This window comes from Haemaphysalis longicornis, unplaced genomic scaffold (assembly GCF_048455015.1).
Source record: "Haemaphysalis longicornis isolate Haplotype H1 unplaced genomic scaffold, Haemaphysalis longicornis Haplotype H1 scaffold_1, whole genome shotgun sequence".
Classification (NCBI taxonomy): domain Eukaryota; kingdom Metazoa; phylum Arthropoda; class Arachnida; order Ixodida; family Ixodidae; genus Haemaphysalis; species Haemaphysalis longicornis.
Window position 1 is genome coordinate 268,415,809 of NW_027526203.1, and position 26,915 is coordinate 268,442,723.

A 26,915-nucleotide genomic window follows, 5' to 3' on the forward strand; every position below is an offset into this window, starting at 1 on the left:
GGCCTTTGGTGCGACTAGGTGTGCGGTGGAAGAAAGCTTCTCATTTCGACCATCTTTGTCGTTGGACGAAGAGAATTTGAATTTTTTCAGTCATATATCTTAAGCTGGGTGTAGTGGTGGCCATATTTTACAGCTTTGAACGCTCTGGTTGGCCTCCTCTGCGCATTGTGGAGAATCAGACTCTCAGACATTTTTAGTGTGCGTATATAATAGACAAGAAACGAAGCGGTTTGTTCCTCATATGGTCGGCCATCTTCGTCTTTGTCATCAAAATTACGATATTCGTCAAACGTTTAGCCTTACAAAACGGCATCCTCCTGTGGGAAAAAGAAGTTTAGGAAAGAAGTTTAGGAAAAAGACCGCGTGCACACCGGCTCCTGGAGACTCCCCTGCAACGTCTGCCATTGACTGCCATTGACTGTTCCAGTGCTATTGCCGCTTGGGGGCACTAAGCTGGGACACTGCCATAGGGACGTGTGCAACGCCACCCACTTCATTTCGGACACGGCTGGTTTGCACGTGCTAAAATTATTCAGATTAGGCGGATTTTTATTTAATTTTTCTACTGCTCTCCCTATTTTTTCTTTCTCTCTTGAACTTAGATTAAATGCTTTCTTCTGTCCCATTATTTTGCATTATTGGGTTGATTACCATGAAAAGAAAGAACTCTTTTTGGCCCATCCACCTAAGTGGGTATGCGCCATTACCACCACCACCACCACCACACGCGCGTTCCGCTGGCAGATGTGCAGACCCCGTGGCTCCTGGTCCAGTCGCGTATTCCAACCCGCCTCGAGAAGCCGCCCTGGAACGTCATCGTGTGGGTTCCTCTGAGCTACTGCAGTGCAGGAACTGCTTCACGCACCTCGTGTCCTCTCAGTACGTATGCGACCACCTCTCTAACGCACAAAAAGGTTGGCTTGAATCTGCGCATGTGTATAGTCGCTCCCTCATTTTTCATGTGAGGGAAAAGGTTGGCTTGAATCTGCGCATACAGCCGCTCCCTCCTTGTTCATGTGAGGGAATCTACCCGGAGAACCGTCATCTTGTTTCTAGCCATTATGATCTGGCAGCTGGTATACTTGTGGGTAATGAGAACCCCCATCACGAAGGGTTTCAAGTTTAAGGGCGTACAAGCATGCCTCTCTGGTCGTTTCGCCCATGTAGAGAAAGTGCGCCGGGGCGTACGGGGATAGTTTAAAATATGCTGGAACTGCATGAAAAGTGTTTTTTTTTTGCGCTTGAACTTCTCTTTTGTACTTTTTTTTTATAGTCACGCCAGGCCACCCCCGAGCGAGCATGCCGCTACCCAGGCACCAAAGGGGAGCCGCCACACGCTACGCCCCATCGGGACAAGTCGGTCATCGACCACCTGGCGCTCTTCGGCGGCCGTCTCGCCATCAGATGTGAGTGTGCGCAGAGTACGCGTAACTGCTTGTCGTAATCCTAAATACTTGCCAAAACGCGAGCTGGCTGTATCGCGGGTACTATAGAGCTACGCACGAGGTTTCTGGCCCCACCAGAGACCGCCATGAGTGGGGTGTTTCTGACTAGGTCATTGTAGTGCGTCCTCCAGTTTCGTTTGGTCGTGTCACTTCAATGCTAACCTTTACATTATATTTTTTTGCTTGCCCATATTGTGTCACTCACGCCCATATCACGGCACGATAGCGCGATATTTGAAAGTTCTCGAATGCTTTTTGGGTTTTTTTCGTTTAAAGAACATATTTCATGACTGGAATGGGGTTCAATGAGTTACCAAAGACTAGTTCTTTCAAACTGAACAACGTTGTATTTTGTCTTCCCGACGCCTTTAAGAGGGTGGTATCCTGTTGTCGTGCAATACTAGTGACCACACGAATGGCACCCGCTAACATTTGAATATGAAATCCGCTGCCTGTACTTGTCGGAACTTGTGGTAAAGTGTTATTAGTAATACCAATTTAAACCAGTCGCCTCAAAATTTTCCAAACACACGTGGCCTCAGCTCGCGCCCACTAAGCTTACACATGAAGGATTGATTTTTTCAAGTACAGTGGGGTCCACTGTTAAAGGGAAACGGCGAGCGCGTGGCCACTGCGCTCCGCGAAGCGCCGTCGCCGAGAAGTGGCGAGAATCGGAGACAGCCGGCACATGCGCACTGACCGCACGAGGCGAGAGAAGCCGCTGTGTCGTCTGCTACGGCGCTTCGCCCGGCCGCTGACATCCTTCGATTACGAAATCGCTCAGCTGTTTCAAGCTGATCGGCGCAGCGGAACGCCGTAGCAGACGACAGAGCGGCTTCTGCCGCCTCGTGCGGTCAGTGCGCATGTGCCGGCTGTCTCCGATTCTCGCCACTTCTCGGAGCCGGCGGTTCGCGGAGCGCAGTGGCCACGCGCTCGCCGTTTCCCTTTAACAGTGGACCCCACTGTACATACTACATATCATTTTCGCTCGCTTCCCATACTTTTAGCACCGTATTAAACCTCGGTTTGTTGTGTGTTGCTGGGAACGATGTAACTCGATAGGCCAGTTTCAAATGGCATTGTCGTGCGTACAATCACATGCTCTCGACACCTCACATAACGTACAGTTAGTTTTGAGCGTAGTGCTTTATGAATTTTTATGCCGAATCACAGGCTCGTGTGTCACCTGCGGAGCAGACATAATGCAATGCTTCAGCTAGTAAGATAATTCCGACATTTGCAACTTTAGTATGACACAACAGCTTTGCGTTTCTCTGAAAACCCCCAGCTATGTGTTATTAATAATCCAATAGAGCAGCGTGGGATGTCAGATGCAACCTTATGCACGGGAACTCGCTTGCTGTCTGAAGCAAACTAGTCCTCGCCTTAGTGAGGAGTGCTTCGAGGATCAGCGTGTGTAGGCCCGGCTCACTTTGAGCGTCACAGGGATGAAGTTATGCAGAGCAATTCTGAGCGGAATCGGGACCCTTTCATTGAAGAGGTCGGCAGTAGTATGTCTCTTCAGGGTCGCTCCCTTCAATCTATACATTCCTGCCAGTATGGCAAGGGGGAATGCGCTTCCGCCTCTATAGGCTTTACGATGCCATAGGGGAGTGGGATAACGCGATTTCTTTTCTTATGGGTTGATTTCTCAGCATATTTGCACGCCCACGCCTCAGTGAGGAGCGGGTTATTCCTCAGCAGGTGAGGGGGAGTTGATCATAATGGCAATGACGATGCGTCATGAGGCACACATCAAGGTTGTTTTGTTTTTAGCCAGGAATACACGAGAAAAGGGGGGATTTCACCGGCCGTTTTGGAGCTGGTTTGCTTGGTGCGCGGAAGAATAATGCGTGTTTTCTCATTTCATCTAAAGCTATGCTCCACTAGTACGTTTAGATCAAGTAGTTAATTCCCGGAGCTCCCTTTCTTGACTCAGCCCCGTTTTTCGTAATCGAGCCAAGCTCCAAGCGAGGGTCAAAGTTACTTACTGTACTGAACAAACAAATGCGGAGTCTCTGCAGAACTGCCGCCTTTCTTTCCCAGTATCTGGGCCCATAGTGAGTTGGCATACTGCTAGGGGTCATGAAGTCGTTTAGAGATGATGCATCGCTAACTTTGAGCGACGCTTCTGCCTGGTTCCACTTGTTTAAATGTCCATCATAAAGGCTGTGAAACACGCCGGCTATGGGCAGAACTCGCTCCTCTATGCAGCGTGATATCATCTAAGCCGGTGTAATATCGGAAAGGGTAAGGATTTCCTGCCTTGTCCGCGTATTTCCATTAGATGGAAGCTTTATTGTTTTAACTAACGCCGTTGCACGTCAATACGCGCTGCAGGAAAGTCAACTTTCTCTGACGATGATGATGAATGATCACGGGGGAAGTGAAAGAAAAAAATCAGCTACCCCTCCGCTTAACGACAAGGGTGGGAAAACGCGACGCTTTAGTCATTGACTTTGTCGTTTTATCGCGGAGTTTAATTACGGCGATGGTTGAACGCGAAGCTTTCTCGTGATGGATTATTTGGTTTGTCAATCCGAACCAAAATTGTGCGTACCTCCAGAGTAGCACATACTCGCAGTGTGGTATTGGCTACCATAATGGGTAGACCGCGTGTGGTTCGTTCAGAGCAGGAGCAGGCTGCCTTTAAGCAAAACCATTCCGGCATAGATTTCGCGTTTGCAAACACTGTGTCGAGTGACGATAGCAGAACCTCTTAGTGTCTACCCCAGCGATCACAAGGCAATACTGTGTAAATGTAAAGTCGTTCGTTCCTAAGTGATCCAAATAAAGTCAAAACTGCCACATTTAAGGAACCTGTCTTAATTCTCTCACCTTACTTCAAATAAATCAGCTACCCTTCTGTCTGACGACAACCGTGGAAAAACTAGAAGCTTTAGTGCATCCACCGGCGTCGAACCCGCCGAACCAGCGCCAAATCCGAGCCAAGCAAACGGTATACTCAACGATCAAACGACCAACTCAACGACTAAAGGTTCGCGTTTTCCCATCGTTGTCGTTAGACAGAGGGGTAGTTGATTTTGTAACACCCGTCGTGATAACTAAGTGGATAAGTTGATGTGTTGGTGAACCCAAGGCCTTGGGTTTCAGCCCTACAGCGGTCGCCGTTTCTCTGGCCAAAATCACAGCCTCGGATGCCCGAAATTGCGGTCACGTTAGCTACTATGAGAATTCCCCACTACCACTTACGTTCTCTTTATTCCCTCTCTCTCAAAAGCCACGGCCCCATCGGCCGCGCTGGTGAAGACCATCAAGTGGGACGTGCACGCCCCGTCCGCGCTCGTGGTGTTCCTGATGGCAACGTCCACCAGCGTTTCCTGGTCGCCGCGGGTGTACAACCGGGTGGCGGACCTGTACCCACCATTGCCACCTCCATGCTGGCCCGTGCCGTGCACGCAACGCCGGCCATCAACATCCTCGACAGCGGCCTCCCCGAGGTGTTTTGCGAGAAACATGTGGTAGTATTTTGTGTTCAATCGAAATTGCCAGAAACGCACGTAGTAACGGGGACGCTATAAAGAAAGAAGTGTGCTCGCTAAGGTAAGGCGAATATGCAGTACTAAATTAAAAAAAAAAAAAAACTTCGGGGACATCTAAACACTTATATCTTGCGATGCAAAAGCTGTAATATTCTATTCGCTATTCGCTAATTACCTTGAGTGCGCAGGTAAGAATTGTGGTTGGGTATGTTGGCGTCGCAACAAAATTGGAATAGGTGTAACGACATTACGTTGTGAATGAATCTCTCGTCGTCAGTGACCAATCCGCGAGCGTGGGTATATTGCCACGTTTATATTAGAGCGAAATGCGTAACTGAACCATTCTGCAAAAATCCGTCGTTGTGGTTGTTGTGCGGTCAAGAAAATGGACTCCGCTTTAGAGAGTAAGTAAAAACATGCGTGATGCCATGGCATATAAACCCGAGTCTCCACAGTAGCAGCCCAATACGCTACCGCTGTGTCATAGCCGCACGTCGCCAGCAGTTGAGCGAAATATCTGAGCTGTTCCACCAGGTTAAGAGAGAATTCTAGCGAAGCTGTTGCTCTGGTGGCATTTGCTATGTTGGGGTTTATCAGTTGTATTGGGGATTTGCTACGCTGAATGATTAAGACAGTGGCGCAGTCTCTACGTCACAGACTAAGGGTACAGATGTTTGGTGGGTAGAGACAGTGTATGGTTCATCTCAGAAGCTAGCTGCAGCACTGTGGAGGCTACATTGTTATCAATAGTGCGCCCACTGAGGGCGCCTAATCCGCCGTGCAGGGGGTCTTGAAAGGACACTCCCTTCTCCCCTCTCGGCAAGTGGCACCGCACGGCCCCGGCGCCTTTTGTCGCTTCCTTCGCGGTGAGTTAGGCGCCCTGAGGGGGACAACAATGTAGCCTCCACAGTGCTGCAGCTAGCTTCTGAGATGAACTATAGTTCTATTGTAGCGTGGATACGCCAATCATGGCGCAGGCTCTGGTGTGCCGCGCAGGTGGCCGCTGCAGATCGAGCACCCGGCATTGAGGAATGTGAGGGGAATGGAGAGACGGCGGCAGTGTTTGGGAGTATCAAGTGGGGCTGTAACTATACTCCCTCCGCAGATAACACTGCTCCACTGTGCAACTCACAATGTGGAAATACCAGCTTAGAAAACCCAGCTTACACGAACGTTTTTAGGTCGGCTTCACCTCTAGACAACAAAGGCTTGTTGTAAAGACTCGTTTATTAAATGCTTGGTTGTTTATTTGAACCTGGACCGCGTGAACTATGTCTAGTGCTAGCGACTTCGACTCACGTGCACACGCACGGGTCCAACGACTTTGCAAAATATAAATAACTGTTGACGGGCCTCTTGGTTACGCACGCAGGCAAGGGAGTGTGGCATCTTCACTTTATTGCCCTTGTTGCCACCGGCCATTTTAGGAGCTGTTCAGGGCTACAGACTCCGAAGATAGACGCCAGCTTTTTCGCTCAATGCCCCATTTATAGCTTTCGCATTATTAAGAAGAAGAAGAAGAAGAAGAAGACTTTATTTTTCAGCAGACGTTGTTACAATCCCTGCTGAAGGGGCAGGAGCTAAAGGCATTGAGTGCCTGACGAGGGCTCCTGACCCTCTGGAGTCCACAACAGAGGAGTTCACAGTAGAGGACATTAAGGACTACGGGCTCGTGTTATGCAATCACCGCTTCCTGCAGTCATGCCTTCAATCTCCAGAGTAATCTTTTTATCCGAGTAGGATGAAATTGCGTCTTCCAAGTTCAGTCCAGGACTGTATCAACATTTCATTAACGTCTAGCGCTGAAGACTTAAATCACGAAGACAAATAATTTCTTGGGGCACCTTACTCTGTTTACGAAGACAAATAATTTCTCGGGGCGCCTAAGTCTGTTTTCTTCGTTTAAATGAGAAAGTCAAATGATAGTGATCAATGAATTATTTACTGCTACATCGTATTTGCGTCTCTTTCTTTGCTCTCGTTTCGTTGTCTTTTGGCGCGAACTTCGACAGGCTTTTTTTACTGCACACCTTGTTCGCGTCTTTTCCTTCGCTTTCGTTTTTTCGTCTTATGGAGTGAATTATTTTAGCAAGCTGACTGACACACGCCACAGCTTCCCTAGAAAAAGAGTTCTGCGTGGCAGGTGGGCACCTGTTCAACTCAAATGCTATAACGTTCAGGTGTCAAGGGTCGCGCATTGTTCTATAACTTTTCGTTTCCAATTCATAGTTTTATCAAGCAGGCACGTTGTCCCCCCAAAGCTCCCAACAATAAATCTATTGAGGCCTACACCCTTGAACTCCGCGGAACCCAATGGGAAAACTTTGCGATCAGATGTGCGGCATTCTGGGTATGCGGCGTACCTGGTCAGTTGTACGACTCCTGCTGCACCCTATAGTACCTCCCGAACTCAAACCCATTCGTGACTCAGCCAGTTTCACGAAAAATATCTCTCGGCACAAACATCCAACTCCTACTGTTTCTCCATGCTGCATATATAGTCCCACAGGGCCCCACATTTATCCCACTTCCCTACTCTGGACCCCTAACCTTGATTTAAATCGAGAAATCACAAAAGCTGAGGTGCGCACGGCGCGCTTCAAGATAGACATTAACAGAGCTGCCGGCCTTCATAGCATAACTCAAAGCTCTAAACATTTTTCAGAGCAACTACCCCAAAACACCCGTGGAGCTCGTGTAGACACCTGCCCACACCTGCTTAAGGGGTAAAGATGAGGCCCACGCAGCAGCTCGCGGTTTTACTGCCCGAGCAGGTCCTTCTGTTACCCTAAACCACGGAGCGGAATCCAACTGACAGCCTTATTACGTATATGGCTATTACCGGCCACTACCAACTCCTGGGCCAGAAATAACATCCATCACACCCGTCACTTTCTACAACATACAATGCTTGTGGCTGCTGCTCCAACTTAGTAACCTCCCGGGTAGCGCTTACCGTCATTGCATATACCCTGATCAATACCCATCACCCCTATTCCTCTGCGGAGATGACGAAACCATGAACCACATAATGCGGGCTTGCCCCAAAACCCCTTGCCCTTAACCCCCTCTCTTTATCAATGGGAGACGGCGTTGGGTGGCTCTGAACCCCCGGTCCAAGGAGCCCTGGTCGCACATGTTGCTGAAGTCAACGTTGTGCTGCGCCCAGTGTTCAAGACCGTCCCTAAATTGCATACTGCAAATAGAGGTATTCCTCTTTCTCTTATCAATTCCTAGCCGGTCCCTCAGGTTGACAACGGCAACTGCTGCTCGCCTACAGCGTCGTGTACTTTGTGCAAGATGCAAATAAATGCAAACAAACAGGCAAACAATATTTTGTTCCTCCGCTTTCGACGTGCAAAGATGGCGCATCAAAAAAAAAAAAAAGAGGGGGGCGGAGAGATAACGCAGTGGCAGCGCTTTGGGCTCCTACTGTGGAGACCGGGGTGAAAATTCCAGATGAACCTAATTGTGTTTTGTTTTTACTCTCTGCAGCGGCGGTCGTTTTTTTTTTTTTTTTTTTTTTTTAGGAAACCGCTGTATTTCGCACAATGGGACATTTATACTTTTGCCTTAAACATGGCACTCCTTTTAGGCAATGTCGGCAGCTTGACTATGCATTTGGCGTAGATTTTTGTGATTTCAGATACGCGTAGCTTTGCGGATTCAGATGCGTGAAGCTATGCTGACGTGGGAATCGAGGACCTGCAATTTTCGGTAATTCCATAGGTGCTTTTTGCCGAATACCAAAGTGGCCCGTCCCGCACTGATGAAGCGTTTGTGGGGCAGTTATTCCTTTATTAGGGTGGTTAATTACCCTTATCTACACTCTAAGAAAAAAGGGTGTGGTAGTTTCTTTTAAGGGTGAAACTGGAATGTATCATATATTGCTCCCTAAGAGGTAGAAAGATTCTCCCTTTAAGAGGGAGGAGCGCGTTTCTACCCCTAGGAGTGGAGGAAGATTTCCCCCTTTCGTGAGCTAATGGTGGAGCGTTCTCCCCTGGCAGCGTCACCCAAGCAAGGCTTGTCATGCGAGAAAGGCCTAGCGAGCTGATCGGTTTGAGGATCGAGGAAGTACAAATAAGTAGGTTACTGTGGTTGTGTGCACTTAAAATGCGCTAAAATAACCAAAAAATTACCTACCGAGCACCAGAACTGCGGTTAGCAAGCGATGTCGCCAATCGTATATGCGCGACTTTTTGCATTCGTCTGGCTGCGCGCCCGCCTACGGGTTCAGAGCGAACGCGCCGCCGTAAACACAGTAGAAGTCATACCGATTGCTTTCAAAATGCCGCCTTTATTTCCGAAAGGCTCGTAACCCCGCCGTTCACCGCACACGAGTTCACAAGAATCCAATGCGGCCGTTTGAGAACAACCAGTTGTTGTTAGTCGTCTTACCTTGCTACAACCAATGCATCAAAGCGCGGATCGTCTGCAATCGTAAATCTCAGCGCAAAGGCAATGCAGGCAACACGAAAAACGTATCCGTCGCTGTCGCACCCGTCCGAGCGAGGAGATGACAATGCTCGTCTCTAGCGTGCTGAAGTAAAGCAATAGCAAACATTTTAAAATGACCGATAGATGACGCAAAAAAAAGTAGGGGTGGGGAGGGGCGGCTACTAAGCATGACCATCAGTGGGCACTTACATATTTGGTTTCTTTTATGGATAACGTATATTATTATAGCCAACATATCACGGAGGCCGCATGTGGGCGGGCACATATTGGGAAGAAACATAGCACAACACAGCGACATACACTTTATTAAAGGCACTGCCAACGCACAATACACGTAACCCACAACATATACATGTATACAACATATAGTACACTTTTCACATGTCCGCATGATCACAAGCCACAAATAAACATTAAAACGGCGACAAAGTATTTATAACCCTGATCGCCGAGAATGCAGGTAGGAACAGTGAGATCGTTGCTTGTTTCGATAACCCACGGCAGTGCGTAAGCCTTAGGTGGGTTTTGTTATTTCATCAAATGTAACCCGTGCAATTGCAAACTTTTATTAACTAAATTTGAGGTTTTGTAAGAAGCAGTAAAATAGCTCAAAGAAGAAAAAACGTTTCACGAAACAGTACGGCAGGTATGTTTGGGTAATGACACTCATTGCCTCGCCTTCGCTCTTTTAGCGTAGAGCGCACCACTGGTCTGGCAACCATTCAGCCATGTTACCGAATGGGGGCCTTTTGTTGTTGGTAACTGATGCGTCAATATGCAGCGGTCCGTGCTCGTTGACGAAAAAAGGGGCAGTTTGCTATCATCGCTGACCTCTTTTACCCTTGGGCGTCAGTATAAAACGTCCACAAATGCCGTGGTAACGTTGAACAGGGCGCAGGCGAGTCGCCCACAGCAAGCATGCAGCGGTGCCCACAGAATGTGCATCAAACACACGGCTGGCGAGCCGTGCGTTAGCGTGGCGGGCACATGGTAATAATAAAAAAGAAAGACAGCGAGAAAACAAGCAAGCAGCACACCGCAGGGGAGGTGTTGCTCATAGTCGTCGTATGCGCCCGATCGGCGAAAGCCACAGTGCAACGATGAACGGTTTCGTTTTCGGCGTCGGCGCCGACAGCAGATTGCAGACGACAGGGGAGAATATTTCCTCCCCCGTTTCGCTGTTTCGTAGAGGCCGTACAGAGGGCGCTACGTGTAATTAGCTAAAAGGAGAATCTCGCTGGTCCGGGGGAGAAAACCCTCGATTTCCTCCCTTTTTCTACCCTTTTTTCTTAGAGTGTAGTTCAGCCTTGCGGTTTGCGGGAATGTTTTCATGGGCATGTTTGTTCTGGAGTGAAGGCTTGGCATTGGCCATCACAGGGGGTTTCCGCTAGATGGTCTTATTTCAATTAGCAGGTGCATTGCCTTCATGCCTCAATTATCGCCCGAACACTAACATAAACACGCAACTAACGCCGAGGTTTCGTGGTAACGGCATTTTTGCATGGTGGTGGGCTTACAGAAGTGGACCAAAGGTGCATCACCGGACAAGAAGAGTTGGCCCCCTCCACTCGGGTGTCCAGGATAGCCCTGGTGCTGGCCATAGCCCGCCATTCCCTCCCGGACCCCGCACTACGAAACTTCAGCACCCCGGCGCAACCATTCTGGACCACCGCGACGACCTGCTCTGCCTCATAAAAGAAACTGTGATGGGAGGGGTCGTCGACTGGCCGTTCTCGTGGGTTCACAGCGGCAAATCCAAGGGGCCGCTTACTGAAAAAAAAATGCGAATATCAAGTAGTATGATCTTCAGCTGAAATTAAAATAAACATTTTAAAAATGCGAAAGTGCAGTGACGTTTCATTTTGTAACACCCGTTACGAGCAACGGTGTAATGTGTTATAAAAGTTAAAATTATAAGGTTAGGCGGCGCCAATGACGAAATGTGAGAGAGAGCATATAACCTTGCTATAAATCATTGTCTAATGATCATTTGTGGGCATGCGCTGCTGTGTTGGGCAGAACTGTGCTGGGCTTTTGTCCATGCATGGGTGATTCAGCCTGCGGGTACAGGTTTTTTGTAGGCAACGTTCATAGTACTGGTGCTCTAAGTAGATTTATTAGTGCGCAGCACTTTGACGCCCGCTACTGTAGTTTCACGGCGGCGTTGGCCTCATTACCGAGCGAAGGAAGGAAGAAACGGACAAAGAAAACAGGAGGAAAGTGTGAAGAAGGCTTATTGATAAAGCGTCGATCAATGTCCCACAGTGCTCGTGTGAAATCTGTGTATGCATCGCTTACTGGGTATGTGCGAGAGTGCCAGAGATTAGGCCTAACACTTACACCACAACAATCGTACAGTGACTCGGGGACGTTGTGTGATGATGTAGATGTATTTACAAAATGGGAGCCGATGAAAGACTCCGCGGCAGTGTCGCAGGAGACGGCTGTCCTAATCTGGCTCCGCGCGTTCTCTTCGTCGTCGTCCACGAGCGATCCCCCCACGCGCTGGAAGGTTTCTTGTCCTCGTCGTCTGCCAGGCTTCCTCCAAAATGGTTTGTTACAGCACTTTTCTCCGATAATTAAGTACCGGTGGACGGCCTCAGAACTCAAAGCGTGATGACAGGCGTAACGCCCTATGTTTAGGCTTAACGGTAATTGAGCCTTATAGCACGCCTAGCAACGTCTTACTCTTCGCACGTGAAGCTCGGACACCGGTTGGCGACGACAGGCCTCATGGCATGACTTTAGGCCTAACATCGGGACGTCGTATTACCAAGTCCCTTACCCCCTCTATTGCGCACCAAGCTTTGCCGAAGGGAGTCGTAGAGTAAAAAATACGGAAGGCTCCCGACACATCCACGTCACCTTCGCAGATGGACCACTTACATTTGCGCGTAAACAACGTGCCTCCATCCACGGTTATTGTAATGACGATGTTGAAGGGACCTTGCAACACTCTTTGAGCAGTGCAAGTAAACCTGCGCGACGCTTAGCTTACACTACCAGAGATACCTGAGCCAAGTATTACACGTGCACGTGAAGCGGTGAGCGCGCAAATCGCTGTGATACACCCGAAAAAACCAACCGTGCTCTCTTCAGTTCTCCTCATTATGCACACCTGACATGGCCTAAGCGACGTCATTGAGGCTATGGCTGTCCGATCGGCTGTCATTGGTCAACTTCGCGGCTAATTTCTCGCATTTCCTGTGACGATCCGCTGTCGTCTGCACTGTGTACGAACCTCTTCTATGCCTGAACCTGCAGGCACAGTTTTGCCGTTTCTTTTGTATTTTGAGTGCGCGCGGAGTTTGAGTGATGAGCTCAATACTTCCCTTTCAACCAGACCACTCGACAACAAACATTTATTGCTTCAAAAACGCCCTACCAGCCCGAGCGCTTGCTTGCGAGCAGGCACCCATGCCTGATGTTTTGTGGAACCAGACCGGAAATAGACCCCTCCACGTTGCGGAGAAAGGAGAAAACTCCCCGGCCTGTGATATATCGAAGGACGCGGAAGAAAACGCCGCGAGTGCCCCCCTCTCCAGGAGAGAACGCGCAGCTTTCGTCGCGTTGTCCGCGGTCGAGTTGAGAGCGAACGATTATGCGAGATTTCTCATCGCGCGTAGTTTCGGTGATAGTGAACGGATTTTCAGAATTCTAGCGGGAGGAGATTGCTGGGACAATAAACTTTACCCCAAAATACATTCCTAGTAGTGGATGGTAAGTGCTGCAGGGCCCCTTTAATACTCTTTGACAGTTATGTTAAAAGGACATAACAATAGGAGCACGTGGTGCTCAGTTCCACCGCGGAGCCCCTACTCATACCAGTCCGGATGACCAAAACCACCGAAGTACCCAAGGAATCCTGACTGAAGACTATAGTAATGGGGGATCGTCAAAGACATCTTCCCCTCAAAAACCATCTCGGCCATCAAATAAAGAACTACCCGTATACAGTAGACTCTCGATAAACGGAACTTCAAGGCACCGAAAAAAATAGTTCCGTTTAACAGGAGTTCCGTTTACTGAGAGAGATGTGTGTTGTAAGTGCAAATTTATGTGCCTATACACTCTTAATACCATTTCATGGAACTCTAAGCACTAGAAGGTGAATGTAGCTGATGGTTTTGCAGAAATCAAGAAAACTACAAGAGGTTTAGGCACAGCATTCACAAAGTTGATTTGACAACAATGAGTCGCTGTGCACTACAAAATGCATCAATTATTTTTGTTTGAGTCCTCGCAACTGCATCTTCACGTAGGCTAGAGGCCTCAACTTCGCGAGTGCTTACGAGCCGCGGAATTTAGAAGACGGCAACGTGGTAATGAAGGACGAATAGCACAACGATGGCACGAACGAGGCGACAGGAGGTGAGCCCTGTAGCCTCGGCGTCTAGAATCGAGACCGAACGACTGGAACAAGAACTGCGATGTTGCATTCGTTGCGCTAACACGTCTAACCACTTACGAGACGAGGCTTACGAGGCCAACAAGGCTAAAAAAGCATGGAGGAGGAAGAAACAAAAAAAACCAGAACGAAACAGCCGGAACCGCCAAATCCAAATCTACATGAAGGGAGTATTGGGCTTCCAGAAGCCCTAGGATTTAAGGGTGTCAGAGAGGAAGTTAACTTCAAGGCTGTCGAGGGGACGAAAAGAAGATTAGAATGCTGGTGGACGAAAAGCAGAGAGGGGAATATTGCCTAGGACAGTTACCACCTGTAACAGGGAAAAGAAAGTATTTCGGGCCTAATAAATTTCAGTGCCTGTCCTAAGCAGCGCTAGTATTAAACCAAGAGTGTAAAACATGGTTATATTAGTCCTTTTTGGTAAGATGACATGTCATCACCCCGCTTCAAAGGGGAAACCAATAGCAATCATGATCATCGTCGTAAAAAGCTGATTCTCATGCCAGTGGATTTCACAAGAAGTTCCATTTCTGGTTCCGTTTACACGGTGATGCGGAAATTTTAGTTCCGATTACCGAGAGTTTTTTTACTTTATCTGAATACAAAACCAACCAAATTCCAGGCAACTGTTCCGTTTAAGCGGCAATTCCGTTTAAGCGATTTCCGTTTATCGAGATTCTACTGTATAGGGCTATGAGGGGGGCGTTTTAGCCCCAAAAAGCCACCCCATTTCTTGGCTAATCCCCCACATGGGTATGTGCCACTAGAAGAGAAACAACAACAACAACAACAACAACAACAAAACTCTGTCGCGCAAAAGAAGACGGGACTACGCGCCGAGTGCTCTCGTAATCGGCGCGGTTACTGGACTTCACAGGTGAGACCACAACACTTCCTGCCACAGGGTATTCAGCGTATGCCAGAGAGTCGTGTGCGGGAAATTTAGAAGCTGGAAATGCTTTGAGGAGGGAGCCCTGAACATTCTCAAGATGCCTGGCCACAACATCTTTCAGAAGAACAATTCCACCGAGATTGCCATGAGTGCCGCCATTTTTTCGGGTTGGTGTAACGAGGAGGATGACGACGTTCACAATGAGGATCGTGGCAATGTTTCTTGGTGAATGCGATCCAGCTAAGAGAACAAAAATCTACAGAATCTACAAAAATCTAAAAATAATAAAAAATCTAGAAAAATCCACAAATCTGCTGCTGGCGATTGATATTTTTGAAACATGCCTTATTTTTATGCAGGCGCGATACGTGAGGCCAGTGACTATTTCCATGCAATGTAGTATCGAATTCGACGATGCCGGAACGAGAGCGCCAGAATGTCGTCAGCCACCGACGCGGTTGCCATGGCCTGCGGCTTGTGCTATTGGCCGTTATCCGCCGATCCTTCCCTTTATCCAACGCTCGTACCGCATACCCAATGAGGGGTACCCGCGGCGATTGACCGCTTTAAGGAGAATGTTTTGCATATCAGTTGCTATACTTTCTAAACTTACGATTGCTGACAAGCGGTCAAATAAAAAGCGGTCACCTATTTGCTCATTACGTGTACGCGTGAAGTGACTGCGAGCCTGAAGAGGATATCAGAAACACAATCAAGGAATTACAAAAGACAAGAGGTGTGGTGAATATGATTAAACGGGTTGCGGGAATATGCTTTGAGTGTATACCGTACATACCTGCCATAAACGCGACTTGCAACGGCAACCGATGAGGCCTCAGGGGAAGCCCATTTTCTTTTATTGTTTTGTTTTTTTTTTGTTTCACCGCAGCACATGACCGCTTCCGGCCAGCCACTGTATCGGCTCCGGCAGGTGGCACAGCCCGAGCCTCACGACCATTTGCTCTTTCGCCGACAAAGAAGTTGGCCTCTTCGCTTTCGCGAGGTCTCCGTGTATTCGGCTTTTAGTCACTCTTTCGTCTATTCTCCACCGCGGTTGCTGCCTTGAAGCTGCAGGCATGACGAGCAGGTCGCCTAACTCGGGTTCGCGGTCGGTGTCGCCTGCGCCGGTCCGCAAGGCGGCCAGCTCCCCTTCTTATTGCTTCTCTCCATGCTCCCTCTCGGAGCTCGTACAGTCCACCCAGTCCTCTCCCCTTCCCAGGGGCCGAGAAACTGTGCCTCGTTCTACCTGGTATCCTTCGGCGTAAGTTTTCCAGCTTTTCTATTTTGGATGTGGGAGCAGTTACCGGAAAATTGGCATTGCGGGAGGCGCTTTGTGTGATGGCGTAGTGCGGCTTAGCACGGTATCGCGGATGATATATCATCCGCGATACCGTGCTAAGCGGTCGGAAATATATTTCCGACCGCGATACCTGGTTCTTTCGTGAAGGCAAAAAATAAACGCTCGAGTATCGGATATGACCGATTTGGTTGATGATGTGTATACGACGCAGTGAGTGTTCGCCGGAAATTACCGTGGGCACGACGATTATACCAGCCCGCTGCAGAACGCGCTCGGGCTGTTGAGCCCGAACATGTGTGGGCCTATGACGTTTGTCACTTACTATACTGCACCATAGTCACTGAATGAGGAAGCTAAAATTATTTTAATGAACGTTACACAGCAGGTTTTGTTTCCATAGGCGCACAGCAATTGTTTTTGTTTTTCTGAGGCACACCCTTCTTAACGCGTCACTGCCAACTTTTGTTTAGGAGCCGCCATAGATAACTCCACCCTAAGCTTTGGCCAATAGTCTTTGGCAGTAATTTGTTGCTGTCTGGATACGTAACACTGTGTTAGTATTTGTACGCACGCGAAACATAAAATCTGGACTCATCGTTGGTTACGACAACTGCGTTATATGGGCTATGCGGAGCTTTTTCGCTGGTATTGACGCCGGCTGCCGGCTTTTCGTGTGTCCGTGCGTGCGTGCGTGCGTGCGTGTGTGCGTGTGTGTGTGCGTGCGTGCGTGCGTGTGTGTGTGTGTGTGGCAATTTAATGATTAAAACAAGGAAAAAAGTGTGTTTGTGCGGGGGGAGGGGGAGGGGGGAGTGGGAGGTGAGAATTCCGTGGAGGGATTTGTAGACCAAATTAAATGCCTTTGCGGACCCCTTGATGTCAACCGACAGCAATTTTAGAAACCCTGATTGAAAGTATGGCCTGAAATCAGCAAGGGTTAAAGAGTGCTGCAGTTATTCGTAGACAAAAAACGCCATTAAAAAAAATACGTGCATAGGCTTTCCCACGGCACACCTGATTGGTATTAAACAGAGCAGGCCAATGGCAACTCCCAGCAGGATTCTAAGTTTTTACTCGAGAAGTGTGGTTTGCGCACTGATATTACGCAATTCGAGCTGGACTCTGTATTCCGTGATGTCAAAGCGAAGGACTTTATACACATTTGCTGCCTCGGATGCAGAGATGGGTCACACAAGTTCATTGTGGCGAAACACGCGACCCATTGTTTTTTTTTTAGCCTGTAACTCAGCATTTTCGGTAAGGGATAATTCCAGCTGTCACCGCAATCTAAGAAGTACCCGTAGGTCGTCTTCACCACAGCGCTCCAGAATGACCAATTGAAGTTGCCTAGTGTGCGAATTCATCGAATGACGAATCCCAACATTTTATTTGACTAAAAAAAGTGCATGTGCACAGGGACTACAAGCAAGGAGAGAATGAAGTTTTGTATTCCGCAATGTACCAGAGCAGCCCAAAGACCCACCTCCGTGACTGAAAAGCTACGCTCTTGTCTCGTCAGTGCAGTGATGTCTTCGCCTGTAGTTTCTGCCGATTTCCGCGCGTGTGCACGCACGAAGCGAGGTATGAAGACTGACGCGCTCGGACACCGCGGCTTGCAGTGTGATTGAAGGACAATAGCGGCAGGCCGATCTCTTCAGTCTCCATCACGGCTGTAGGTACAGTCTTCTAATACCTACAATGTCTGCAGTGCCTGCGTCAGTGAGCATTTTTGCGCGAGCTCCTCGTCAGTCCTTGATGCACTTTGGGGTGTATGTTTTGAGGTGAGAGCGACCTGAAGCCTTTGGCGAAGGTGAGGAGGAATGCAAAAAAAAAAAAAATCTGCATAGTTGTCGTTCACTTGAAAGCATCCGTCGTATACGTGAAGTGCGCAGCCTCCGACCATAGCAAAGAGACTACTCGTACGCGATATGCACAGCAAAAACCATGTGGTTACATGACTTTGCAGGATGGAATCAAAATCGTTAACCTATTTGGAAAACCAGTAAGTTCCTCGCCGGTCGTGTCAAGTAAATGTTGCAATCTATATTAAAGCGAACCTTTAAATGCCTTAATAATGGCGACATTGCGCCAAGGCGCACTGCAGCAAAGCCAACATTCTCTGTCGATTATAATGATCGTAGGGGAAGGGAAAGATGGTTTAAACGCGAAGTTTTCTCTGGTCGACGGCGAATGTCCTCAAAGTCCGAAGCCAAAGTCCGAAATCAAAATTGTTACGCCCGAAACGCACTCCCGGAAATCCGGCTTCCACAATGGGCTTCCACAAAGACACGTCAAGCGCCCAAAGAAAAGAAAAAAAAAAGCTTCGCAGCTGCACATCATAACCGCCAAGCTCACGCCATTGTAGGCCTCAACACCCAGGAAACCCTCCTGACGTCCGCCACGCTATCCACTACCACCTCAACGACAGCAGAAGAAACTGCCATAGCTCTAGCTGCAACCACGGCCACGACAGATTACATTGTCATCATCACAGACTCCCAGGAAGCCTGCCGCCACTATCAAAAAATTAGTGCCTTTCCACTCTGAAGAAGGAGGACCTGCAAAGCTTTGCGCAGTCCGCGGAGTGGACTGTTTATCGCAAACACGTTCATCGAATTTGCGATGGAGCATATTTTCTAGCCAATTAGCTGAATGAACCTCGGAAGGATCCAAGCTTTGTTCTTGCAGATAAACTGCCTGTGTCTCTCTCGCGTCGTAAGCATCTTACTGTTTGTCTAGGCCGGGTTCAGACTGCTGCCGCAACTGTCGTAATAACTTTAAAGAATGAGGTCATTTCACGTCTCAGACAACTGAACTGCGTGACATAGAATTTTTTTACGTCCATAAACCACGATACAGTTTTGGCGTCGGTAATCTGAACATAACCCAACACACAAACCCTATTCGCACTACCACTAAGGTCTCCGGACAGGTCCCATTGGGCCGTTTAACGTTCATGTTTAAATCTCACCAGCACAACGGACATGCCATCCATCAGTACGAGCATGAAACCTATAGCTGCGCGTGCACGCCTCCGCTCCTCCCTCCCACTATTCTCCACTACAAACTTGCGCACGCATAAACAGGCAACCGGTCCTGTGCGCGTTCTTAGAAGGGACAGACGCCGTCGAAAATATTCCATGAAAGCCCTCTGAAGAAGTGATATTGGCTCACGCTGGCGTTCCAAGCGGTCAATTTGCTGTTCATCCGGGACGGATTCACCGCTACTCCGCGTGCTGAACTTGAGGCGGTAACGGTGGTGTCAGAAGCGTTCAGTTGTTTTTGCACCCATTCGCGTCTGTGTTCGGGCCAACGCTTCGATTCTTGCTCTACTTCCTCCAAATGAACAGCATGCATCCGTCCTTTTACGATTTAAAACCTGGAAGCCCTTGAGCTCTATTCTCGCGTACAAACATGTGGCTGTCCATTTCCCTTCCCCCTCGTATGCATCTTACTGTGTGTGTAAGATGTCTGTGTACCACATCAACCCACACCCGAACCATTCGATTGAGGAGGACAGCCGACTAACCGCATTGAGCCGTGTAATTTCGACATCTAAATACCAGCACACGCGCCATTTCATCGGTAGCGGCATGAAGCCTAGCTGTGAGTGCCCGCCCCCCTTTTTCTACCCGCAAACCGCGCACGCATAAACCGCATAAACCAGCAACCGGTGATGGCGCATACTTAGGCATGAAAGACACCGGCGAAAATGTCGCTCGGAAGGCCTTTCAAGGTGAAAAGGAAATATCGGATCAAATCGACGTTCATTCGCAGCTGCTTGGCGAAGTGAATTTGAGTGAAAACGGCGACGCCGGCTTTTGGTCGTTTTAGGGGGAAGCCCTTTGGCAGCCGTTACCTGGGCTTCGCGGGGGCGGGGTCTGTTTATGTCCGCGTAACCGAGTGAGTGAACGCAGCTGCGACGAAAGAAAACCGAGAAGAGCGTCTAGCGAAGGGTGAAGTGGAGCACGACACATGCGGCTACGGCATCATCTCTTTCACTGCCTTTCCCTCACACGTTTCATGTGTCGCCACCAAGGAGCGCCCTCCCCCTGACAGTTTCCCCAGACACTGTTCCATTCTCTTCTAATCCAAACCACGTGACGTTTGGGCGGGAGGTTCAAATACGATATGGAAACATGCTCGCTGCTCATTTGTGCGGGGCTAATCCGAACCACGTGAAATTTGTGCGGGAGGGTCAAACACGATTTGCAACATGCTGGCCGGCCGCGGCGGCGGCGCACTGCGAGGTTGCAGCAGAGTAGCGCACGCCGCCGCACATTCGCTGATTACGCGAACACTTCCTGAGACACAGCAGGAATGCGCCGTGACCGAGAAGACGGCAGCTCGCGGTGCGCACAAATTTTATATTAGGGAGTGTAGTAACCGTAAGCGCATTTTTTTTTTGCTCCCAGCCGTGCTTCTGTTTATTTTTCACAATCATCTGATAACCGCATACCGCCGTTAGCTGCCGACTACGCAACTTGCCAAAGGGGCATCGGTGGAGCCGAGGGGAATATAGTTGTGGAAGGGGTGTCAGCAGTGGTGAGGAGGAGCCCCGGAGCGGCGCCGAGTAAATCGACGACACCGGAATGAAAACCAGGGGGGGGGGGGGGGTGAGACATATACTGCTTTGCAGTAAAAGGATGTATCTCGCCTCAAGCCCTCAACATACTACGACGCATACACAAGCTGCCCTCCATCTACGTCGTGTGGACACCAGGCCACGCCAACCTTCCAGGGAATGAGGCGGCACATGCCGCTGCCCGCGAATTAACTACCCGGGCATTCCCTGAAGGCAGAGAAGACCCACCGGAATCCCTCAATAACCTCCCAGTCCTGAGTCGTTACACAGACATCTTGTACCCCTACCGTCGAAATCGCCTCATCTACCCTCCTCCTCATCCATCTCTTAACACCAACGACGCACGCCTTTGGCGACGACTACAAACCCAGACATACTACAACACAACAATTCTACACAACATATCACAAACCATGTACCCCTACGAATGGCCATCCTGTAAAACCCCCAACACCACATACCACCTTGTCTGGTCTTGCCCCTACCACCCAAATCCCATCCCTTCCCCCTCCCTGGAGTAGTGGGAGTGCGAGCTGACCAGCTGCTTGCTAGAGACGCAGGTAAACCTCGTGTCTCGGGCAGGAGCAGCTGCCACGACTCGCGGCTATCCGGACTAGGAAGGTCACCCACAACAGCACTTTCCGCTCCAATAAACGTTTCTCTCCTCCTCCTCCTCCTGTGGTCGGAATCGAAACTGGGTTCCTCGCGTTATGAAGCCGACGTCTATCCGATTGCAACATTCTGACACGGTTGAAGCAATTTGTATTTTGGACTTCGACTCTCACTCAAGTTTCATGGGAAAATGCTTCGTGTTTTAACCATCTTTCGCTTAAGAAAGAGACATTGCTTTTTTTAAGCCGTGCGACAGAGCTTTCTTTTAGCATGGGTGCCGTTTAGCCTTTACCCGCAAGAAATATTTGTGATTGTACCGGGGCACGTAGAGAATGATAAAAATTTGGTTTAAGTTGGAGAATTTGGATGAAGTGAGTTCTTCCTTTCAACACACCCCACGCAAAATACTTTGAACAACTAAATCTGCGTAATTCTGTCAAACACACCGCTTCCATACGCCATCATTTGAAATATTCGATAAACGTGGTGTTGAAGTGTTTGCATACCGAACTACCGCGTAGAAATGTCCTCCAGCGTTCAGTTATGACCCGTACTGGAGTTGATATCTGCCCGATACACTCATGTTTTCGCTCAACTGAATGAAGTTTACGTCATGTTATCGCCAATTTTTTTTGTTCCCTGAGCGTAACCGTGCTTGCCATTCCTTGCGCTTCTCACGCAGACTATTTGGGTCCGACTCTAGCTCTACACTGGTGTACGGGGACTACTGCCTGCCCTACGGGGAACAAGAGTCGTGCTCGTGTTACTTGCACAGTGAACCACCCCACGTGTGCAGAGTGCACACCGATGAGCTGCTGGAGAGCCCCAGTGATGACCCAACGCCCGAGCACTGCGAGCACGGCGAGAACGACAGCACGTACGCACTCTCCGTTCGTCTTCCTCATTCGTTTCGCAGTGAAAACGAATATATGCGACATGTGTGGTAGTCCAAGAACCCATTAATCCCACTGTACCGCTTCGGTGGAAAGCAGAAGTAAAGCTTTGAGCTAAACTGGACTTCGCGATACTTGGCCAATACATTTGATTCCCTCACCCTCCCAGCAGAATTCTTCCGCTCGTCGGATCATGGGCAGCGCAGTGGGTGGTCTTAGTTAAAAAATTAGAGCGCGACTTCAAAAATGACAACAGAGAGACCGACAACAGGAGCGCTAATTGTGTTTGTCGTCTTTCTGTTGTCGTTGTTATAGTCGCGCTTTAATTTTTACAAAATGAGCGCATGTTTGCCGTCTTTCTGTTGTTTATGTTGTAGTCGCGCTCTAAATTTGACCGAATATGCACCAACTTGCCCAACAGTGTGTTTTACTGGAATGTCTTTGCCCACCTATCCACCTCCGCTCCATAGAGATCCCCACTCATTGGTTCTGCCGCCTTTGATGCACTGAAAGCTTAGTATTACCGGAATCCTTCAATGCTGTTCTGGTCACGAAAATTCTCAGTCACTATATGGGAGAGCATGATAGGCGGTCAAGAACGGCCATTACGCGACGCAGGCTGCCGTAAGGGGGCTGTCGCTGCCAGCGGGCCCGGAGAGAGAGAGAGTAAACTTTATTAAAGAAAAAGAGCCAAGTGGTTGGTTTCCTCAGTCCAGGACCCCGTTGGAGCGTCCAGCCGTCTCAGCCCGGTGAATCAGCCGAAGCTGTTCTTCGGCGCTCGAGCTGGCCAGTTCTCCTTCCCACTGCTCAACCGAGGGGTTAGAAATCGCGGAAACTGAGGGGTTGAGCTGGCACTCCCACACCATGTGGTATAGAGTGCAGGGTGCTTTGCAGAATTGACACTGCGGGTGGTATTGCGTAGGCCAGATAAAGTGCAGCTTGGTAGGATGGGGAAAGGTGTTTGTTTGCAGGAGACGCCAGTAGCGCTCCTCTTTCTTGCTGAGAGAGGGGTGTGCAGGGGGAAGCGTTAGCCGGGCTAGCCTGTAGTACTGCGTCACCTCCTGGAATGAAGTCAAGGGGATGGCCGTCTCTAGCCAACTCTCTCGCGGCGCTCGGCTGGTCAGACCTCGAGCAGTCTCGTGGGCAAAGACATTGCCACGGAGAGAAGTGTGAGCGGGTGTGGCACTGTGTGGAGGCTGCGTGTCTCATACTCCTCAGCAAAGTTTCTACCGTAAATGTCAAGCGAACTTCATGTGCCAGTGCACCGTGCACAAAGTCGACGACATGAAACTTAGGATCAACACTGCCTAAGACGTGCTGCATGACGGGCTGCCTCTCCGGATACGGAAGCACTTACGAAAAGGTGTTGCTTTTCTGTTTCCGGACTAGCACCGAGCTTCGGGAGAAGTGGTAAAATATATACCGCAGTGAGAAGCGGGATGTTTTAGCTTTGGCTGTAAGAATATGCGTGCTTGCGAAAAGTATTTCGATGCTGCCGATATAATCAGAACTGATCAGCACGTCTAACGGGGACGTGCTGTCGATACAACGAGATAGAGCGACGCTCAAGCCCGGTGCCGCTCCGAGGATTCTGGAAGCCTCCCAACGTACCTGACAAAGCCAAAACTGCGTTCCTAGCCAATGATTCAAAGGCACCCAGCGAAGAGGCGGTGCGAATCGTCACGTGAATGCACAGTAGTAGAACGCCAGAATGGGAACACCGGCTAGACAGGAGAAGCTAAAGTGTCGATCAGCTTTTGCGCCGATTTAGTGACGGCGTCACTTTGTTCCTTCAGTCGAATTACCGTGTGTTATAGTGGCTGGCAGCATTGAGGTGCCTCTGAACTGAGTTATAGGATTGTTTTGCAGGCGCAAATCAGGACTGTCAAACGGAAGAGGCAGTGTGTTCGTTTTCCGAGTTGCAGGCGCTGAGGGGGCAGTTTCGCAGTACAGCCGGTAAAAGGCTTGTCTATAACACAGCTTTCGTACTCTCAGCGCTATCCTGCCCCGCCAGAGCAGGATTTGAATAAAACTACTCCGAAATTCTGAAGTCTTAGCCCTTAGCTTTTGCCTCCGACATGTTTGGAACGAGTATGTTTTCGCAGTTTTCGGATGTAGCTCGTTGAAGTCGAAATCGCTGTTATAGACAAGCGTTTTACCGACTGTACAAGGACTCGAACGGCGTCAAAAGCAGCTTGCTAAAATGGGAGTGCGGGAAAGCAAAAATGTAAGACTCGGGGAAACCCCGGACAAGCCATCCACTCACGAAACCATCCATATTTATGTTGTATATATTGCATATAAGAGATTTTACTGCACTTATTGTTCAAAGTGCAGTTCCCTTCCAAAGAGTAAGTATGAGCTGGGACCAGCTGGGACCAGCTCATATTTGGGGGTAAGTCATCACCAGGTAATAATTCATACTCTAAACGGCAAACATTGGCAAAGGTCAAGCGCGACGGGTATCCCGCGTGCGTTGCGAGAAACGGAGAGAGCGATCAGGCGTTAGACACGTGAAACTCATGCTTAACTCGTTTCCTGACGTCCTCCATTACAAAGACCCTAATTTCCCACATGCTGTAGGTGTTTCTTCAATTAAGAGTGGCCTGACAAGGGTAGTCAGAGATGGTGTCTACGCTGCCTCTCACAAGGCATCACGCATCATCTCCAACGAGCCCTATTCATGACTGACTGATTGCCACCTCCTCCTCCTTTTCCCTTCCCCAACTACGGCCCCTGTCTTAATAAAAGTTACTAAAGGAATAACGCTTCTTGCTCGACCTTTCTTGTTTGGGTTGCAGCGCGTAAGAGACGAGCCGAACAGAAACCAATGCGACCCCCCTTGGCCTGCATACTTGGGCTGTTTCCCGTTCACGCCCCTCTTCCTATTCGGCTCCCTGCAAGGATAGAACGTTTGCCTATAACATAAGCATAGTCGTTCTTCGACCAAGCGCAAATATACAGGTTCTCGAGTCGCTATGGCAGTAGCTGCTCGCATCGGTGAGCCAGGAAGCATGGAGCGCTATGAGCATCGACTTACTACTCGTGCGGACTACCATTTTTAGGTCTCGTAAGTATCCATGTAATTAGCCCGCGAGAATAACAAAATGCCTTATCACGATGTCTAAGAACATTTTAAAGGCGCTACCCTTTTTTTAAGTTATGCCCGCACTCATTAAGTAAACAGTATGATTGCGCTCCTAATTAAACAGCTCTCAGGCTCTTGTTTGTCGTCGACGCTGGATCCCGTTTCGTCTTGTTTTATTGGGTGGCATTGATGCGATAAATGACATTAAACAAAAGGTGAGAGAAAGAACAGCGCACACATAATTCCGTAAAAACTTCAGTAGTGGTGGGCATATAATCCTAGCATTGGGCGATGGCTCGTGGCCCCCTTACGAATGGTGGTGCCCCTAGCGGAAATTTTTGTCCCTCAATCGACCTTATTCGGCCGTAGTTTTGACCAGAAAAGCATTAAAAGACTCTGGTATTACCCTCCGTCGTTCAGCTATATCTGAATGCACAGTATTGTTCCTGACGCTAGGTACTATACTTATACCGCTTATTATCGACAGGTACTTCGTAACGCCGCTCGACGCGTGGTTTATGCGCTACGCGCCTATTTTTAAAGAGTATTGTTGTAATAGTACCATACAGGCTGACGCTGTTAGGTGACACCTCTCTCGTTAATTTATATGCGTTTTTGTTTTAAACAGTATACTTGAATACCGTTTAGTGTACATACGGACGGTATTATAGCCTAATGCGCCACATGAAAAGTGAAAAAAGTAAGGCAGTGCGGCTGCGGGTATAGCTGTTCACGCTGGTATGTGAATTTCCTAATATGCGTCGGGGTCGAGCACTGTAAGTGGCAATAAGTTTCAATAGACACCATATTGCCATCGAAAGTCAGTGTTCCAGCCCGTCATGATACGAAAATCTGTGATGCCAAGTGAAGAGGAGAAATTTGTCGTCAACGTGCGTGTGTAAATAGTCGAAGCCAAAGCCTGCAACTGAGAACCCATGCGGTTGCTGCCATGCTTCTCAGTCTAGGCCTTTGTCGTAGCGCCCGACCCGCCGCGGTGGCTCAGTGGCTAAGGCGTTGCGGTGCTGGGCACGAGGTCGCGGCTTCAATTCCCGGCCGCGGCGGCCGCTTTTCTGATGGAGGCGAAAAGCAAAAACGCCCTTGTGTACGAGATTTCGGCGCACGTTAAAGATCCCCAGGTGGTCAAAATTAATCCGGAGCCCTCCACTACGGCGCGCCTCATCGCCTGCGTTGCGTCGGCGCGTTAAACCCCACAATCAATTGTCGTAGCGCACGTTCTACACGTTCAATTTTCAAGAGTTGCGTAGCCAGGAATTTCTTTTGCGGGCTCCAGACATTCTGGATACTTTTGCATTACATATTTACACTGAAAGCAGAGTATCGAGCCAAACTGAAAACCGGAACCAAACCAGTTTTTTGCCGCAACTCAACCAGGACCCGACCCCCAACCGCTGTCTTTCGGACGCTGCGCCCGAACCCGAACTGAACCAAAAACAATTATCGGGTTCACAATAGCACGGTTTGACCATCCGTTGTTGATAATCCATGGTCAATTTCATTCGCGGCTTTCTTTTACAGCCAAGCTGTATACCTCTACCCCCCAGCGATTTCATTGCCGTGGGCAAAGCCGGCCTCCTTGGGCAAAAACGCTAAGGCGCCAAGGCATAAGACGCCGAGCGCATGCGTCAGGCTTATCAGGCATGGATCATAGATCTCAGAATTCTTTTAAGAAAACCACGAAACAAGCACCGAAACCGCATTATGAATGATAAGGCG

At 49.1% G+C, this 26,915-nt stretch overlaps 1 protein-coding gene across 1 annotated transcript in view; it reads left to right on the forward strand.

The window, feature by feature from the left end:
• Window positions 1-695: 695 nt before the first annotated feature.
• LOC144158869 (uncharacterized) overlaps window positions 696-26,915 on the forward strand; it is a 72,998-nt gene continuing 46,778 nt past the window's right edge. Inside the window, exons 1-6 of the mRNA XM_077690044.1 lie at window positions 696-818; window positions 1,274-1,406; window positions 4,687-4,927; window positions 5,945-5,981; window positions 10,987-11,141; window positions 21,883-22,077. Of these exons, the coding sequence (XP_077546170.1) occupies window positions 696-818; window positions 1,274-1,406; window positions 4,687-4,927; window positions 5,945-5,981; window positions 10,987-11,141; window positions 21,883-22,077 (884 nt within the window). The remainder of the gene's footprint in view (window positions 819-1,273; window positions 1,407-4,686; window positions 4,928-5,944; window positions 5,982-10,986; window positions 11,142-21,882; window positions 22,078-26,915) is intronic.